The sequence below is a fragment of the Canis lupus genome, chromosome 18 (assembly GCF_011100685.1).
Source record: "Canis lupus familiaris isolate Mischka breed German Shepherd chromosome 18, alternate assembly UU_Cfam_GSD_1.0, whole genome shotgun sequence".
NCBI lineage: Eukaryota > Metazoa > Chordata > Mammalia > Carnivora > Canidae > Canis > Canis lupus.
Window position 1 is genome coordinate 46621298 of NC_049239.1, and position 17440 is coordinate 46638737.

General features: G+C 65.3%; 1 protein-coding gene across 4 annotated transcripts; it reads left to right on the plus strand.

The window, feature by feature from the left end:
- The first annotated feature begins 293 nt into the window (after positions 1-293).
- MRPL23 (mitochondrial ribosomal protein L23) lies at positions 294-7117 on the plus strand. Of its 4 annotated transcripts, none has more exons than XM_038563580.1 (6): positions 1256-1477; positions 1728-1860; positions 2155-2277; positions 3078-3160; positions 3685-3758; positions 6133-6431. In XM_038563580.1, the coding sequence occupies exons 1-6, from the start codon at positions 1426-1428 to the stop codon at positions 6205-6207; spliced, it is 540 nt and encodes a 179-aa protein (XP_038419508.1). In that variant the 5' UTR covers positions 1256-1425; the 3' UTR covers positions 6208-6431. The 4 variants fall into 4 exon arrangements, with proteins under 4 accessions (XP_038419509.1, XP_038419510.1, XP_038419508.1 ...); XM_038563579.1 differs by lacking the exon at positions 6133-6431 and adding an exon at positions 6914-7117 and having other exon boundaries at positions 1270-1477; XM_038563581.1 differs by lacking the exons at positions 1256-1477; positions 1728-1860; positions 6133-6431 and adding exons at positions 294-397; positions 6914-7117.
- Positions 7118-17440: the final 10323 nt, after the last annotated feature.

Consider the following 17440-nt stretch of genomic DNA (forward strand, 5'->3'; position numbering starts at 1 on the left):
AGTCAGTCCAGCAGGTGCGGTGGGCAGAGCGGTGGGTGGATGTACAGGTGAAGGGTGGTGTGGACAGGTGCGCTGGGCGAGGCCATGGGTCAGGTGAACGGGGTGGGGGGGTCGGTGGGCGGGGCCATGGGTCAGGTGAGCACGGAGGGGCGGGGCGGGGCCGACGCGGTGGGTAGGGAGACCCAGGGGGCGGGGCGACGGGGCAGGTGGACGGGGGCGGGGCGACAGGTGCAAGGGGGCGGGGCGGCAGGTGCAAGGGGCGGGGCGGGGGGGGGGGGGGGGGGGGGCGTCGCTGGCCCTCCCGGAAGCCAGGGGGCGCTGTGACGGGCCCACGCGGGCTGTGCGTGCCCCTCCTTCCGCCCGCGGCCCGGAAGCCGGCGATGGCGCGGAATGTGCTGTGAGTTGCCGGGGGCCGGGACGCGGGCCCGGGGGCCGTGGGGGCCGTGGGGGGCCGTGGGGGGCGGGGGCGCGGGGGCGGGGCGCCGTGCGGTCTGGGGCGGGGGGCGCGGCGCGCGGCGGGAACCACGAGCGCCCCCCAGGAGGGCTGCGCCCGTGGCCCTAGCGTGACGAGTGCCGTGTGCGCGCATGCGCGGCGGCGGGGGGCGCGCGGCCGGACCCGGCGGGGGCGGGGGCGGGGGCGGGGCGGGGCGGGGGCGCCCCGGCAGGTGCGCGGGGCCCGGGAGCGGGCGGGGCCGGAGGAGAGCGGGCGGGGCGTGCTGGCGGGGAGGGTGGGGGTCGCGGGTGAGTCACCGGCGGGGCCGGGGGAGCTAGACCGATGGCAGCCGGCCAGGTCGCTGGGTCGGGCGCGGGAGAAGCGCGCGGCGGCCCTGAGCCTCGCGGGCGTCGGGCTCGTGGGACCCGCGGGAGGGCCGGGCGGGCGGGGGCGGGGCCGAGGCCGTGCGGGCGGGCGCAGGTGTTCCGGCGCAGGGGCGCCCGGGGGTAGCCCTTCCCCGCCCACCGGCGGCGCGGGGACCCGGAGACGTGGAGGGTCAGGGCCCGGCCCCGACCGCGCGGCTCCCCCGGGTCCCGCCCTCGCCCCCTGCAGTGCCGCAGTCGGGCACCAGGGGGAATAAGCGAGCCCCGTCGGGTGCCGGCCATTGGCCCAGACTGCACTGGAGGAGGAAACAAGGCAGGCCTGTTCCGGGGCCGGGGGCGAGGCCTGGCCCATCAGAAGCCGCCTCCCGCCCTTGCCCACCCTGCGCCGGAGACCCCCACCCAGGGGCTGCTGCCGGTACCAGCCCACTCGGTCCATGGCAGACCGCGAGCAGACGGCCCTCAGCCACTGGGTCCTGCGGGGTCAGGGCCCCAGTCTTGCCTTCCCAGAGCCCCCACACCCCGCAGCGCCCCTGAGGCTCACCCTGGGCCTCTCACCCCCTGGCTCTGCTCATCCCGCCCAGCACAGCACTTGGCCTCCTTGAACCCATCATGATGCTGGTTGTGCCCCAAGATCAGGGGCCACGTGCAGTGCCTCAGAGAGGTAGCGGGGTGACCAGGCTGAGCCCCCTGATGACACTGTGTCCCTGCGTGCCCACCCTCCCCGCGGCCCCGGCCCTCTGCCTCCATGCAGACCCTGCAGACTGCGGGCACCCTCACCTGGCTGCTCTGCACTGGGCATGGCCTCTCACTGCTTCCCATTTGCCTCTGCTTGCTCTGGGGGCTTTCACAGTGCGTGGGGGGGGGGGGGGGGTAAGTGGTCAAGGTGACTGGTGCCTCTCCCACCCACACAGAGAGTGTGCAAGTGGCCTCCCAGCCCGTGCTGCGGGGTAAGCCAGGGTTAGGAGCGACTCTGCAGCCAGCAGCCTGTCTGTGGGACCATCACTTTAAACAACCCTGGTCGCCAGCATCTTTGGGGGGGCCATGGTACACATGCTCTCTACTGGCCTATTTCTTGAGTCACTCATTGACCCTTTCCAGAGGCCAGCCCTCAGGTCCAGCAGCCCCCACTGGTCGAGCTGGTGGGCACCAGGGACCTTGGTGCCCACCTTGGGCAGATCTGACCAGTGAGTGAGGGAGGTTGTGGGGGCACTGGGCTGTAGGAAGCGCCCCCCGCTTTGCTTCTCACTGCTGTTGCTGTGGGTAGACACACGGAGGTCTGCTGGGGGCGCCCTTGGGGTTCTGAATGTTTGATACAGACCAATCTCTCCCTGCTCTCAGGTACCCTCTGTACCAGCTGGGCAACCCCCAGCTCCGCATCTTCCGAACAAACTTCTTCATTCAGCTGGTGCGGCCCGGCACGGCCCAGCCCGAGGACACCGTGCAGTTCCGGATCCCCATGGAGTAAGCCCCTGAGGAATTCAGGCTGGGGAGTACCCCCCTCCCTACTGGGGCAGTCCTGGTGGTGTCACAGAACCTGGCTCCTATGTGTGGCTTCTCCCCGCTGTGAAAACACCACAGGCGGCTCTCCGAGCTGCTCTGCAAATATTGACCGAGGGCCTGCTGTTTGCAGAGCCTCCGGTGGTGAGGCTGGGCTGCCCCCCCACACGCCCACCCCTCCCCCACCAGGGAAGCCCAGTGGAGAGCCTAGCACTTCTTTAACTGCATTGAGCTCCGTGCTCTTTCCAGGCAGCTGGGCCGAGGCTCTCGGAGGTTCTTACCACAGCTTCCAAAACCCTAGTTTTCCAGGCGGTTCCCTCACAGAGGCTCCGGCAACTAGAGGGACACAGCATCCTGTCCCCCAGGCTGCAGGGCGCTACTCTGAAGTGTCAGGATGTGATGGCCCCAGCACATGGTCCCGGGGTTGACTTGAGCAGCAGCCTTTAGAGGCGGGGAGGAGCGGCCAGGCTGCGGTGATGATGCCACTTCAGGGGAAAAGGCCAGGGGGCCTAACTCCCCACCCCCTGGGCCCCCATTTCTAGGAAATGGCCTGGTGGTGGGCTGCAGACAGGACCGGCCCCAGTGGGCTCTCAGAGGCCTGGGGCGCCCCCCAGACTGACCCTTCCCTGGGGAGAGCTCTGCTCAGGAGCCCAGCCCCAAGTGAGCATGAGCCCCTTGCAGCCCCCCCTTCCTGTGTGGGGGACAGGTGGCCACTTGTCATCTCAGCCTGGCTGGGACATGCTTACCTTCCTTCTCTACCCCAGGATGACCAGGGTGGACCTGAGGAATTACCTAGAGCGCATCTACAACGTACCCGTGGCTGCCGTGCGGACGAGGGTGCAGCATGGTGCGTGCTGGCCCTGCTGCCCTGCTGTGGGGGGGCTCCCCACAGCCCCCCAAACACCCCTGGAGCTCACGAGGCCTCATCCCGACCACCACAGACAGGGTGCCCTTCCCCGTCCAGCTGGGAAGCTGGGGCGGCAGAGCGCTTCCTTGTTCCTCTTAACCCCCTGTCCCGCCCCCCCCCCCCCCCCCCCCCCCCCCCCCCCCCCGCACCCTGAGGTGTAAGTACGCAGCCTTCCCATGAGGGGTGCAGTGCCGACGAACAGAAGTCAATTTTTTTACTTATTTTAGATACGTTTGGGTGTTTAGCAGAGCAGAGGGTCGCGGTAGTGGCATGTGCTCCTGGAACATGGTCTGTAAATGTGAACTGGTCACACTTCGGGTGTGACGTGCTATCATCCGTGGGACACCAACCAATTCTTACATGTTTGCCTCTTTCTAGAAAGTGGGTCCTGGATGAGTTGGGCTGAAAAATCTCGTGCTCAGAATACAATGTGTCGTTTCCCCCCCCACACACACCCCCAACAGGTTCCAACAGGAAGAGGGATTACAGGAACGTGAGGGTGAAGAAACCAGACTACAAGGTGGCCTATGTGCAGCTGGTGAGTGGGCTTCGGGCAGAGGCCCAAGTCCTGGGCGTGACTTATCACGACCGTGACCTTGGTGCGGGGGACGTGTTTGTGCAGCGGCCCCGCCTGGGGCCCCGGGAGGCCCTGAGAGGCAGGATCTCCAGGCCCAGGGCGCAGGGCAGAGCCTGTGCTTCGTCCTAATCCCCGGCAGCCCCAGGCAGAGCTCATGGGAGGAGACGGCGCGGGGCATCTTGGAACTTCTCTGGGGCCAGCCGTGTCGTGCCCTTGGACTTTGAATGTGCTGTGGGCTCAGGCAGGCCCACTCAGGCCCAGGGGTTTGGGGCTCAGATGGAAGCCAGAGCTCTTGCCTCTGGAGAGCCCTGCAGGGCGGGCAGCCCCCAGCGGGGAGGCCATTGGTGCCCTGAGTTAAAGCTGCTGCAGGGGCCTGGGTCTCCACTGGACCCGTTTGCTACGCCCTGGGGTCCTGGTGGAGCCCCCTCCCCTCTGGATGGGGCCGTGAGGCTGTGGCACAGTCTGTCGGGTTCTCATGACCGTGTCTCCTGCCTGGCCTGGGGTGTGGGGGAGGGTCCAGTGCCCCATCTGAGCCTCTGCCAGCCCAGAGCATGACTTCAGGGCCCCTGCTCAGGCTCTCCCCTTCCAGCCAGAGGGGACCCCAGATGTGTTTCTGCAGATGAGCCCTCCAGGGGACGGCCGGGTCCCTCGCTATCTCCATGCAAACCTGCCAGGGACGGCCCTGCTTGCAGGGTCCCTTAGCTGCCCTTGCTGTTTGAAACCCCTGGAGGGGGATGGGGGGGTTCTTCCAGATTGTTCCATCCCAGGGTGGACAGCCGGAGTGGAGCCTGCGGCGGGAGGCGGCTGGCCGTGGCCGCTAGATGGCAGTAGCGCTATTGTGAAAACCTCCCGGGGCCTGCAGACCTATTTTGAGCATGAGGAGGCAGTTTGTTAAGAGACCCAGTCAGCGTGGCAGCTTTTCTGAAAAACAGTCACAGTTGTTGTTCTAAACAGGGGCCCCCCTAATTATTTGGCCTAATATTTGCTGTGCATATAATCAGCCAATCCAGGTGGAGAGAGCGCCCGTTGGCCATATAAAGGCGTCTGTGTCCTATGTGTGAAATTGGGCCATCTGTCTCTGTCATGGCGTGCGGGCTGACACCCCCTGTGCCGGCATTCGCCACCAGGCCTTCCGTGGGCCAGTGACGGTGACAAGTGGCTTCTGAGTCACCCGAACCCTTGCATTCTTCCCGCTTAGATCTGCTGCGTGCAGCTGCCGCGGGGGCGCCTTTCTTCCCCCGTGAGACCAGGCGGCACAGCCTAGGGCAGCGTCCCTGCTGGGCAGCCCCGCTCCCGCTGGTCCCCACTGACGTTCCGGGAGCCCCCACTGACATTCGGGAGTGTTCCCCCCGCCCCCCAGGCCCGCTCGCCTCTGTCCGGCCTGGAAACCGGCAGGAAGCCGGGGCCCTTGCCTCTCTGAAGGGGTCTCTTCTCTGCCCCCGTCTCCCGGGGCCAACCTCTCCCAGCGCGTCCCTGCGGGCCCCGCTCTGGGGCTTCTAAAAACAGAGCTAATTGTAAAGCACACAGAGGGTCAATCACGAACACAAATTAAGTTTCCGAATCTATTTTGAGTTGCCGGCTGCGGAAGAGCCCGTCAGGCGGGTGGGGGCCCCACGCTTCCCCCGACAACCTGATACACATCTCTGTGGCCCCGCATCCCACGCGGCAGAGGAGCGTCACCAGGCAGGCGGGAGCCCTCTGGGGCCCAGGCCATGGCCCGGGGCCGCTTCCCACACTGCTCCTTTCCTGCGCTTTTCTGCTGACCAGCACGCTCTCCACTGTGGCGGGTGGGGGCTGAGGGTTTACTTTTGAAAGTACAAGGTGAAGTTCCCTGGAGAGGGGCACCCACAAGTGGCTCTTGTCTCTGGTGAGAAGTGAAGAATTTCTCTCACCGGCTCCCTCCGTTTTTCCGGAGCTGTTGCAAATTGGCATCTTTGTATTTATATTTTAAAATGTCATTTTGGGTTTCCCCCACCTCAGAAAACTAGCAAAATCACCTCGATATATTAAACATAAATCCCCGTTCTGGGCAATCAGCCTTGCATGTAAACTATTGCCCTTTGGTATTTTAAAAAAGAAAAAAAAAAGCAGTGTTGAGCTGTGTAAGCTAATCCTGGTGCAGGCTGGCTACTGAGCGCACACAGCCCTGCTTTCTTCACTCGGGCCCGCGCTCCGCGCCATGTGATCAGAATTTATAAACCTTCCCTTCTCGGGTGGGGCGTGCGGGCTGTTTCAGATCATACTTGGCTGCCTGCCCAAAGCCAAATTTCTTTACAAAACAAGGGTCTCCAAGAACCAGCGCACTTTACTGATTTTACTTATTAAAATTTTCCAGATACGGATGCCGTCCTCCATCCTTTGCCCGTCTGGAAACAGCGCGGCTCTGGCGCGCGCCCCTCTCGTGCCCTGATCTCGGGGGGCTGCTCCGTGGGACCCAGCAGACTGAAAGGGCACCTCAGAGCTGCCCGGGCCCCCTCCTCCGCTGCAGCGGTGGCCAGCCCGGTGCCCCACACACGTGCTCGGGGGTCTGGGTTGGGGCTTGGCCGACACTGGCACATTCTGAACTTTTAGTGAAAGATGTAAAACCAGTTAATTTGCAAAGCCGGTCTTGATTTATAGACTGCTGCATATGTACATTTCTTTGTACGTTCTATGCGTTTTATTTGCCAAGCTCCGAGCCGGGAGGAGGGGCAGCCTTTAATGTGGGCAGAGGCCTTTAGGTATTTTGGATGGAAAAAGTTTCAGTGTGGCACCAGACATCATTTGTGCCGTGTTTTCCCGTGCCTCGCTCCTGCCCCCCGGTCCGCCCGCGCTGCCCCCGCGCCCGTGAATGGGCGCTTTGCTGGGCTGCTTTTAATGAGGCTCCCGCCGGTGCAGACGCCACTCCATAAAGAGATAATGTCGATGAAAAGGGGCATTGTCCAGAGTAATGGTTTCCCGCTGTGAGATAAAAGCCAGCGGCCGGACGACATGTTTGTTTTCCAGGCAGGGACATCGCTCTGGACATGCTGGCCGCGTGTCCGTCCCGGGCCTTGGGCAGGAGGGTCCCTTCCCCCCCCGCCCCCTGTGAGAAGGCTCCTGGACTCAGAGCTGCCCTGCTTGCCTTTGCTCCATAGGCGCACGGACAGACCTTCACGTTCCCGGATCTGTTTCCTGAGAAAAAGAGCCCTGACGGCAGCCCTGGTGACGATGACATCCGGGACCAGCTCCTGGAGGACCAGCGGCGGAGGCAGACCCGCGATCCCCGGCGCGGTGGCGTCCCCGACTGGTTCGGCCTGTGACGGCCCCAGTCCAAATAAAGTCCTGCGTGTGGAGCAAGGCCACAGGCTCCGTGTCCTCTGTCCCACATGTCCCTGTGCAGGGCTGTGCCCCATGGCACACGGCACACACGGCACCTGGCCGCAGGCACGGAGCAGGGCCTGTGGGGACTGTAACCATGTGACCCATTTCTGGCCCCGTGAGCCTACGGCGAAGGTCTTGGTGGGGAAGGTTGTGTCAGACAGGTTGTGAGGTGGGGTGGGGCGAGCACCACGGGCAGGGAGCCCGTCCTGCTGAGGGTCTAGGGTGGCAGCACTGGTGGCTCTCGAGTGGGGAGGTGTCCATGGGCGGACCCAGAGGAAGCGTGTTTAGCAGATGCCAACCCAGCACGAAGCAGTGCACAGAGGGTGGGAGATGCCGGAAACAGAGGACGAAGTGGGGGGGGTGGGAAGGATCACTGGCCTGAAGGCTTGAGGACAAGTTGGTGTGGTCAGTGGTCATCGGCTCCCTGGGGTGGACACTTGGGAAGGAGACGGTATCTGGGAGCCTGCAATGTGTACATTCAGCAGCCCTATTTGCACTGCGGGCCCGTGTGGTGGGTGCCCCGTGGGCCCCGGTGCTGTTCCCCAATTGGCAGGTAGTGTGACGGGGCTGAGCCTGCAGAGCTGGGAGCATTGGCAGCGTGCACATGGGTTTCGTGGTGACCCACTGGGCCTAGGGGTCTGGGAGCAAACCAGAGAGCACTGGGGTGTGCAGGAGAGTTGGCCACGTGGCCCCTGGGGTAGGACGTGGGTGCCACCAGGCTGTGGGGAGTCCTGTCCTCCAGCGCTGCCCTCCTGTGACCTCTGAGGGCCTTGCAGGAGCCGGCTCAGCACCCCCCTTCCGCCCAGAGGGACACCCAGCCCGGGGACAGCATCACGTGGGTCGCAGCTCCCTCCACTTGGAGGGTGAAGGTCCGGGCAGACGCCGCCCTTCAGCATTGATTTAAAGTGATGGGGAAGGTCCGGAAGGCGACCGGAGAGCAGAGTCAACGGTATTCTCCGTAGAGAAATAATTCATGGGGCCTCACGGCCCTGAGGACCCCAACTCAAGGCTGGGAGAGGAATCCCATCCTTCATCCAAGCACGTCTAGCACGGGCCGCCACGCACACCCCAGACGCAGCCCAGCGCCTCCGCCAGCTGGCCTCCCCACTGGCGCCCCGCTCTGCAGCCTCCCCGAGACCCCCGTCCCCCTACCCCACCCCCCAGAGGCCTGGGCCACGAGGAAGGGGTGGGGAGCCGCTGTGTCCTTGGTGTCCCCAGCACCCCAGGGCTGACGGGGCCCCAGGCAGGGATGGGCCCCTGGGAATGAGCGTGGACGGACCGAGAGGAGGGCCGCGGTGGGGGCTGCCTTGCAGGTCCTCAGGAATCCAGGAAGTGGGCCTGCAGCCGGATGGAGGGGCGGGGGGAAGGGGGTGCTCCACCCCACCCCCAGGCCCAGAGCCTCAGGAGCTGGCCTGACACCCCTTCCCCTCCGGGTTGCACCCTCGATGGAGGCCCCTCCGTCTCTGCCCCTGAGACAATGGCTGTGTGGTTGTCTTGGCCGTGACTCAGTGTCCCCCGTCCTGTGCAGCGGGACACCATAGGAGGGGTTTCCCACATGGTGGACCCCTCACACGGGGCTGGGCACTGACCCCAGGGCCTCGAGTCCCCCTCCCGTGGGGATGGTCCTGCAGGGAGCGTCCCGGGCCCCAGCTTGTGGGGGAAGTGTGTGGACAGAGGGAAAGAGTGAGAGCCCCCAGTGCTACTCCCTCCTCAAGCCCCCCATCTTCTGTGATGTTCCTCTGTCGCCATGTGGGAGGTCTGTTTACTTAGCAAGAGGGAATGAGAGACCGGGGGACGCCAGGTTACAGGCAGGCAGGGGCCGGCGGGGCAGGGCAGGGCCGGCCGAGGGGGGCTGGGGCCGGGAAGGGCCCTGGGGACTGCCGCTCTGCTCAGTTCCTGGTCTGTACTGATGAGTTATAGCTGCGGCGGGCGGGCCCCGGGCCCCCAGGGACACATCCCAGACCCCCCCAGCAGCTCCAGGTGAGGCCCAGCCGCCCCAGGCCGCCGGGACAGAGCGGAAACCCATCTGGCCACAGTCTCTCCGCCAGCGGCTGGTTTTCTTCTTCGAGGGCCGGCGAGTCCTCCCCAGGGCTGCACCACGCTGTCTCCCCAGCTCCTAAGACATGGCTTAAGTCACAGACTGCAGATAACAGCCTGGAGCCGGGCAGGGGCAGGGGCCCCCACCCCACCCACCCGCCTGGCCGGGCCCTCTGCTGGGAGGGAGGGAAGGGGGGAGGGTCCCCCACAGCTCCTGCAGCCCCAAACCCCCCCCCCCCGCCCCTTCGTCGGGTGGGCTCCCTGCTGTCCGGCCTCCCTGCGTACCCCCTCCCCAGGAGCCCCCTTCCCCTGGCCCCCATGCCCCAGCAAGGGACCTAGGCCCAGGGATGCACACACAGCACTTCCTCTCATCCCCCACCCCCCAGGCCTTCTGGAAGGCAGCTCTGGGGCCCCCCTCCCACTTCCCGGCTTTCATGTGACCCTAAATTCTGCTAGTTTGTGCAAGGGGATGCGGGTGCAGGAGCATAACTGGGGAACCGCCAAACCCAGGGAGCCCGCTGAGCCAGACGTGATGGCCCCATGTCCCACCCTGGGAGTTTGGAGCTGGGTGAGGCGTGGGCGAGGTGCTGGGTGGTGAGCTGCCCGCCCCGGGCCCCCCGTTCCCGCCAGAGCCGAGGCTGTGCGCCTGACCCGGGGCCTCCCTCCCGGCACACAGGGCAGGGCAGGCAGGGCATGCACGTCCTCTTCTATCTTCAAACGGCTTTATTGAGACATAGCTCACATACCCTACCACCCACCCACTGCAAGTATGTCGTGAGGTGTCTGAGTACATTCGCAGAGCTGTGTCTCTATCACTGATCCATTTTAAAACATGTTTGTGTTGTCCAGAAAGCTGCCCTGCGCCCCACGGCCAGCCCTCCTCGCTCCCCCCACCCCTCCCCTGCCGGCCGCAGATCTGCTCTCCGTGTCTGCGGGCTTGCCTGTCCCAGGCATGTCACGCACATGGGGTCCTGCCCCGTGCCATCTCCGGGGGCCGGCGTGATGCCCCCCAGTGGGTCCATGTCGTCGCACACGTCAGGATGCCGTGTGTTAGGCCCAGTGATGTTCCGTGGTGGGTTCCAAGTCGGCTCATCTCTTCTCAGTGGCAGACACTGGGGTTGTTTCGGTGCACACGTGTCTGCGTTGCCCCCCGGGGAGGACTGGGTGCTTCCCCTGGAGTGTTTCATGCCAGCGGGGCTGCCCGCCCCCTGGGGAAAGCCAGTTCTCTCCCTAAGGAGGCCGCACAGAGATGAGCCGTGCCCTCTGCCGTCCCCACCACCGAGGCCTGGACCAGGCGAACACCAGGGTGGGGTTGGACAGAGCGGGGGCATGAGGGTTGGGAGCTTCCAGTCCCCCGAGGCTGGTGCAGGGAGGGGTCTCAGCCCCCCGGGGACCCCAGCCCCTGTGCTGCTCCTTCCCTGAAGGCTGCACCTGGGGCCCCCTCCCCTCACACGCCACCCCGCCTGCACACTCGGGAATCCTTATTTGCCCAGGTGTGGGGCCCATAGAGTGTGGGCTGCTCCCCACACGTCCGGGGGCCCTGGGCCGAGCCCTGGTCGCCCTGCGTGCAGGTGCCTGTCCTATCTTTGCAATTGACTCGAAGTCCCTTCAGGGCAAAGCAGGAGCCCTCCTCTCCCGACGCCTGCCTTGCAAGCTGCCCCGGGCCTCCCACCAAAGCTGCACTGCAGGGAGGCCCCTCTTGCTGCCCTCACTGGCCCCAGGCTCCGTGGCTTTCAGGGCCAACGAAGGGGCCAGGCCTCATCCCCCCAGGTCTGCCCACAGGAGCGGCACCCACTGCCAAGGCCCCACTGCCTGCCCGCGGGAACCCTAGCTCTGCTCTCTCCCCGCCTGGCCCTGGGAGACCAGTTCGGCATCTGCGTTTACTCCTTCCCGACTGAGGTCATCCCAGCACCAATCCCCCAAATCACTTCATTATTTCTTGGTAAATAGGGCTTTTCCTAGTCAGAATCATCAGCATTCTTGTGTTGCCTCCACATCTGGCTTTGATTGGCCTCGGCCGCCTCGGATGGATGCTGGAGCCCTGACGTGATGGCGAGGGAGGAGAGGCCGGCTTGCTTCCCTTCCCGCTCAAGGCCGGGCCGGGGGAGGGGCGGGCGGGGGAGGGAGACCCCAGCTCCCCCCCCCCCCCCATGCAGGTCTCTGCTCCCTGCCTGGGCCAGTTCTGCCTCCCTTGGCCGGGACCTCAGCCCTCCCTGCACAGAGCCCCTGCCACAGGCCCTCCTTGGTGTCCCCCACACCCCAGGGCACGGCGAGCGTTTCGTCCTCCCCTCACCACACACACCGGGTCTCTGCAACCCCCCCCTCCTTGAGGCACATGACAGACAAGAGCCCCAAAGCACCCCCACCCCGCAGCTTTTCTGCATGGGATTCAGAGGCTGTCCAGCAATGACGATGCCCCGCCTGCCTGGCCCCCCAAGGACAGGAGTCTGCAGGTCAGAGGTGAGGCACGCTGCCCTCACTCCTTAGGGCAGCATGAGGCTACGAGATGGTTGCCGGCTGCTTCCACCAGGGATGTCCCCAACTCATGAGTGTGACCCCCTCCATGCGGGCATCAAAACCCTGCACAGCTGTCCTGGTCCCCAAGAGCGTCCCTGAGAGCATCCCAGGCAGCCTTGGCCCTGTGACGTTCCCCATGGTGTTGGGGCAGCCTGAGGACGGCCCCTTGAGCTGTTGACCTGCTGGCTGAGTGGTGACAGGCCTGGGGCTGCGGCGCAGAGGGAGCCGGACAGCCCCTGCCCGGGGGTGTGCGTCCAAGGCCCGTCCACTGCCCGCCAGGAGGGGAAGCTCAGAGATCCTCCACAGGGAGCTGGGGAGACCAGGGAGCGGAGGGCTCAGTGCCCCCAGGTGGGTGTTCGCAGGCCCAGCCCCCACCCACGCAGAGGCAGGCTTTTGCCGCTGCCGCGCGGGGGAGGTGCCTCCCAGAAGCCCTTGCGGCGGGCCTAGGGCAGGGGTGGGCGCCCCCTTAAACAGAACAACGTGCTGGCCTTCCATACCTTCACTTTACGAAGTGTCGGGAATTCCGACGGCCCAAACAGCTGGATTGTCCTCACCAGGTTCTCCCTAGGACTCCACCGGCGGCCAGGGCCCTAAATAATTCTTATAAAAACCATGTCAGCCCCAAACTGTGTGATATCTGATTTGTAGCACTAATAAAACCCCACGTCTGCTGCCAGAAGGGGGGGCCGCGCGAGCCCAGCGCTGGAGAGGCCTTGTTTCCCGCCGGTCCATGCGTGCATATGTGTGCACACGTGTGTGTGTGCGCGCGTGCACGCACGCCTATGTGAGCGCATAAGTGAGCACTGGGAGCCCGGGGGAGGGGTGGCCCCAGGAGCGGGGCTCCAGCAGCTCTGGAGGCTCCCGCCTCGCTCCCTGGCCCCCCTGAGCCCCAGGGCGTGCCCTCCGCCCTGCACCCCCACTGCCTGCCTCGGTCACCAAAGCTACGACTGGTTGGCTGAACATCCTCAGGACAGGGGCTGGTGGAGGGGGCAGCCCCAGCCACACGCAGAGGCCGACCTGCCCCAAGAGGCCAAGCTGGAAGGGGCAGGTGCAGGCCCTCAGAGTTGGGGCTGCATCTTGGGCTCCTCTCAACGTGGCGCTAGCCCTGAATGAGGGGCCACCCCACAGCGCCGCCCCACAGCAGCAGGCCTGGGAGGTCACAGGTGACCACCAAGAATGGCCTCCTGACCCGTGAGTGGAATGAGAGCCTGGAGGCACCCAGCTCGGAGCCATCAGTAGGGGAGTCTAGATGATAAGCCAACCAGGGCACAGAGGGGGCACCTGTGATGGCTCGTCAACAGGGTGGCCCTTAAAGGCCAGATCAAAGGCCCCACCGAAACGCATGCTGGCTGGTTAGGAAGGCCAGCCAGGGTAGTGGCCAGGGTCTGCTGTGAAGGCACCCACCCTTGCTGGAACCTCAGCTGCCCATGGGACCTGGGTTGTGGTGGCCAGGATGGCAGGGCCACCAGCAGGATTCCCTCCTCTGTGTCCCCCCAAGGCTGCCCTGCTCTCTAAGGCCCCAGCACTGACTGATGGCAGGCAACGAGGCCTCTGGACATGTAGGGCCATCCCAGCATTCAGGGAGCCATGCAGGGCTGCCCAAGGGCCCCGAGTGGCAGGCAGACAGTGGCATTGCTCCCCAGGCAGGGGCCTCCAGCTGCTCTGGGCGCATGGACAGCATGTTGGGGTACAGAGCAAGCGTAGAGCCTTGCAGACGGGGGCCGGGTTCCCAGTCTCCCCTCGAGCCTGTGAGGCCCTCGGCTGCGGTCTCATCTTTGTGCGAAAGGTGGGAATGTTCTTGCCGTCCAGGGAGGAGCCAGGGGGCCCTGCTCCCAGGAACCCCGACCCCTGGTGTCAGGCCCCCTCCCCACCCAGGCGTGCCAGCCTGCTCCGTCCCCATGGCTGCCTGTCACTGTGTCCCGCCCACCCGATGGCTTGCCACATCCGTGTCCCTGCAGGGCGTGGCGCCGGGTTGGGGATGAGCTCCCTCACATGGCCACGGTGTGGCAGGGCTCACAAGGCGGGGGCTTACTGGAGTCCTTGACAAGCGGTCATGTGGTGGGAAGGCTCACGGGGTGTCTGACCCCAGATGAGATTGTCCAGACCCCAAGGCGGTGCCAGAAGTGGGCGCCACACCCCCTGGAGCGGACCCGTAGTCCCTGCCCCATGGGCCCCCGATCACGCCACGTCCATGGAGATGCCATTGGGTCTGCTGGCCCCTGACCCTGGGGTGACAGTGGCGAGGTCAGGAGGAGAGGTTGACCCGCCCTGTCCCAGAGCTGCCTGTGGTTCTGGAGTGAGCCGGTTGAGGGAGGAATTTCAGCGATTCGATGCTCCCAGGGCATCAGAGTCTGGCTCAGGCCTTGAGCAATCACGCCTGTACCGAGGGGTCCCCGCGCCCCAGCCCCCAGTGCTGTCTCCTGCTGCGTGGCCAGGCCCTGGCCTCTGTCTCCCTGCTTCCTCCCTAGCTCCTGGGTCCCGTCCAGATGCCCTGTCTGGTTCCAGGAGGTCCACCGACGACAGGGGCTTCATGCCACTGCTGGGTTTTTCCCATTTAAGGAAACAAGCCCGTGGTTACCTGATTCCTTCCTGCCCCCGCCCCCCTGCCCCGGCCCCAGAGTGGGCACGTCCCTTGCCTGGACTGGTGAATGGCTCCCTTCCACCCTCGGGTGCTCCTGGGGCCTCCAGTGAGAGGTGTGTGAGGGAGGGGGTAGCTGGCCATCTTACCCCGCAGGCTGGTCCCTGAGGGGCTTTGGAAAAGGGCCCCGGCCCCCTCCCCCCACTGCTGAGTGTCTCATGGGCACATCTACCCAGAACTCCAGCACTGAGGTTGTCCTGGTACCAGGACCTGGGCACCCACCCACCCAGGTCTACTTGGCGCCGGGGGCCACCTGGCGCGTGACCGTGCTGAGCCCGTCCCTGTGTCCCCAGGACAGGGCAGCACTAGTTCTAGAAGATGCCTCTCCTAAAAATAAAAACCAGGCCAGAGGCCTTGTGGGGCTGGTCCTGCAGGAGGCCCGGGGGGATTAGTTAGCAGCTGCTGGTCCCATCCTGCCTGTCCTCACCTCCCAGAACATCCCCTGCCTGCCCCGGACCCCGCCTCACCCCGGCTAAATCTGCCTTGGCCCCTCGGCCGGGATGGAATGGGAAAGCTGCTCTGAGCCTCCTGTGGGGCTTAGGGGGTAAGCGGAGCCGACAGCTGCCCGAGGACAGTGATGAGGGGCTCCAGGAATGCCCTTTATCTGGAAATATCGTGTTGCCCGCCTGGATGCCGGGAAGCCCGCGTGCCGGCCCTCCCTGACTCCTGCTAAGACGGGAACAGCCTGGGGAGGCGGGGTGCAGCTGTCCCCGTCGGTCAACGCGGGCTTGCCAAAGTAGCCTTTCTGAGCCCCCTGACCTCGCCTTTCCCAGGGGCTGCTGACCGGGACCCTGCAGACCCCCGGGGCCCCCAGGAGCAGGGGGTGGGTGGAAGGGGTCGCTCTGCTGGCAGCAGGACCCTGGCGGCCCGCAGCCCCAGGCCCGGCTCCTGACACAGGCTCCTTCTCCGGCCCCGGGGTCCCCCCCATGGACTGGGGTGCCGAGTGTGGGTCCCAGGGAGGAGCCGACAGTGGATCTCACCCCCTCCCCGCCCCCGGGAGAGGGGTCAGACACCGCGGCACGGCCTAGGGAGTGAGGGGTGCCGTGCGGGGCGGCCGGGGTGCGGGGCAGGAAGAGCGCCCGCCACCGCCAAGGGTCTGCTCGCACGGACCAGATAGAAACGCAGGAAATGCAGGAAACCTCTCGTACCAGGAAGCGGGGGCCCGAGGAAAGGAGCACAGAGGGCAGGGCGGCGGTGCGGCCGCAGGCTCCGGGCCGGGCTGGGGGGAGCAGGCGCCGGCCCGGCGCGCTCGGCCTGGCATGCCGGGCCACATGCTTGCCCACGGGGCTCATGGAACATTCTTGCTGGGGGCCGGGGGCCGGGGGCCAAGGTGTGAGAGGCCCCGGAGGGCGCCGGGCGCTATAACGGGCGGCATGGCACACTTAGTCACCTCTGAGGTATGGCTCCTGGGCCGCACCCCGTGTCATCTCCACGGCAACGCCGGGAGGGGCCGGCAAACAGCCCACAACAGAGTGGCCCCCTGACTCCTGGTCGTCCCCTCAAGGGGGTGGGACCGCCTTGGAGACACCGCCAAGTTTGGGAGAAGCTCACAGGCTGGCTTCGCTCCAGCCGTGGCCTGGGACGTGTGTGCCCCTGTCCTGTCCCTGCCCAGCTGGCCCCCAAGCCAGAACACCCTGCAAGGGCCTGTGCCTCGGGGGACATGGGCGGGTGGGCGTTGGGGTGAGGTGGCCGGGTACCCCCTGGGTCCAGGGTCCCCAGGATGTTGGAGTGTGTCAGGAATGGGGCTCGGGCCACTGGAAACGCAAGTTCTGGGGGCCCTCAGACCATCAGCTCACAGGACACATGGCCCCCAGTCCAGATGTCCCCTCCACTAAGGAGGGGGGACACGATGACCCTGCCCTAGCCCCCTCATACCTAAGGATGTTAGGGTCCTGCAGAGACCTGCACAGCAGATGTTAGGACCCTGCAGAGCGGGGCTGGGGAGGGTCACTAGGACACTGCCCCAAGGGCAGCTGCCTGACGGGGGCAGTAGTGTCACACGGTGAAAGAGGACAGTCCACTGGCATCCTGCAGCCTGGGGGGCCCCTGCCCCCACGCCAGGCCAATTCCTTAAAGGTCACTTCAAACCACTCCCTCCCTCGGAATGCGGCTCCAGCACTTAGGGTCTGGCACCCATGCACCCAGGGGGCTCCCAGCTTCTAGGGTTACCGATGGCCCAGTCTGTGTGGTGACGCTGGTCAGGGGAGGCGGGGGGCTGGGGTCTGGGTGTCCTCTGAGGGCTGAGGTGGAGGCTTTGTTCCCGGTGGGGGTGGTCGGGGACCACCTAGAATCGTCCCAACTGCCTCTCTGGGAAAAGCAGGCAAGTGCACATGGGGGCGCTGGGTTCACCTCCGCCCCCAACCCCTGCGGCTGGCCGGGGCTGGGGGGCGGGGAGCGGGGCGGGCGCAGAGCAAGGCACTTCAGAATACCCAACACCCTTGCCTGGGCTTGGCCGGGGGGCTGATAGCTGATACGGAACCAGCGCCAGGGTCTGGGGCGGGAGACAGTGTCCCCCAAGGACATGGGCCTGGAAGCACAAATGTGCCTGCATCATCTTCCCCAAGGGCGGCGCTGCTGACCAGGACGGAGAGGGACACTGCTCAGAGAGGTCGTGTGTGGCCATGGCCAAGCTGTCCTTCCCGGATCAGCTGTCGGCAACCTGAGCCATCCGGGAGCCTCAAGGCCTAAATTAGGGTCTGAGGGAGAAGCCGCGGGCGTCACGGGGACACCTGAGCCTCCTCGGCAACAGAAATGTCTGGTCCCCACGCCGGGGAGGCCAGTCCACCCCAAGGACGGACGGGAGACTGACATTTTCCGGAAGTTGGAGGCGGTGGTGCCTGCGGTGGGGGTGCCCCTGCTGGAGCTCCCCCAGCCCCCGGCATGTCTGACCCTGCAGAGCCCCAGCCCCCTGCCCGCCCCTGCCAGTGGCCGCTCTCTGGGTTACAGGGATCCGGTTCGCTGCTCCTCACGGGGCTGTGTCTTATCTCTGGGAAAAAGATTATGGGTTTCTGACATTAAATTTTCATGCTGAAGTTTTCAGCATGTAGTTTGAAAAGTTTTTTTTTTTTTTTTTTTTTTTCCAAGGAACACCTGGAATGGGAGGGACAAG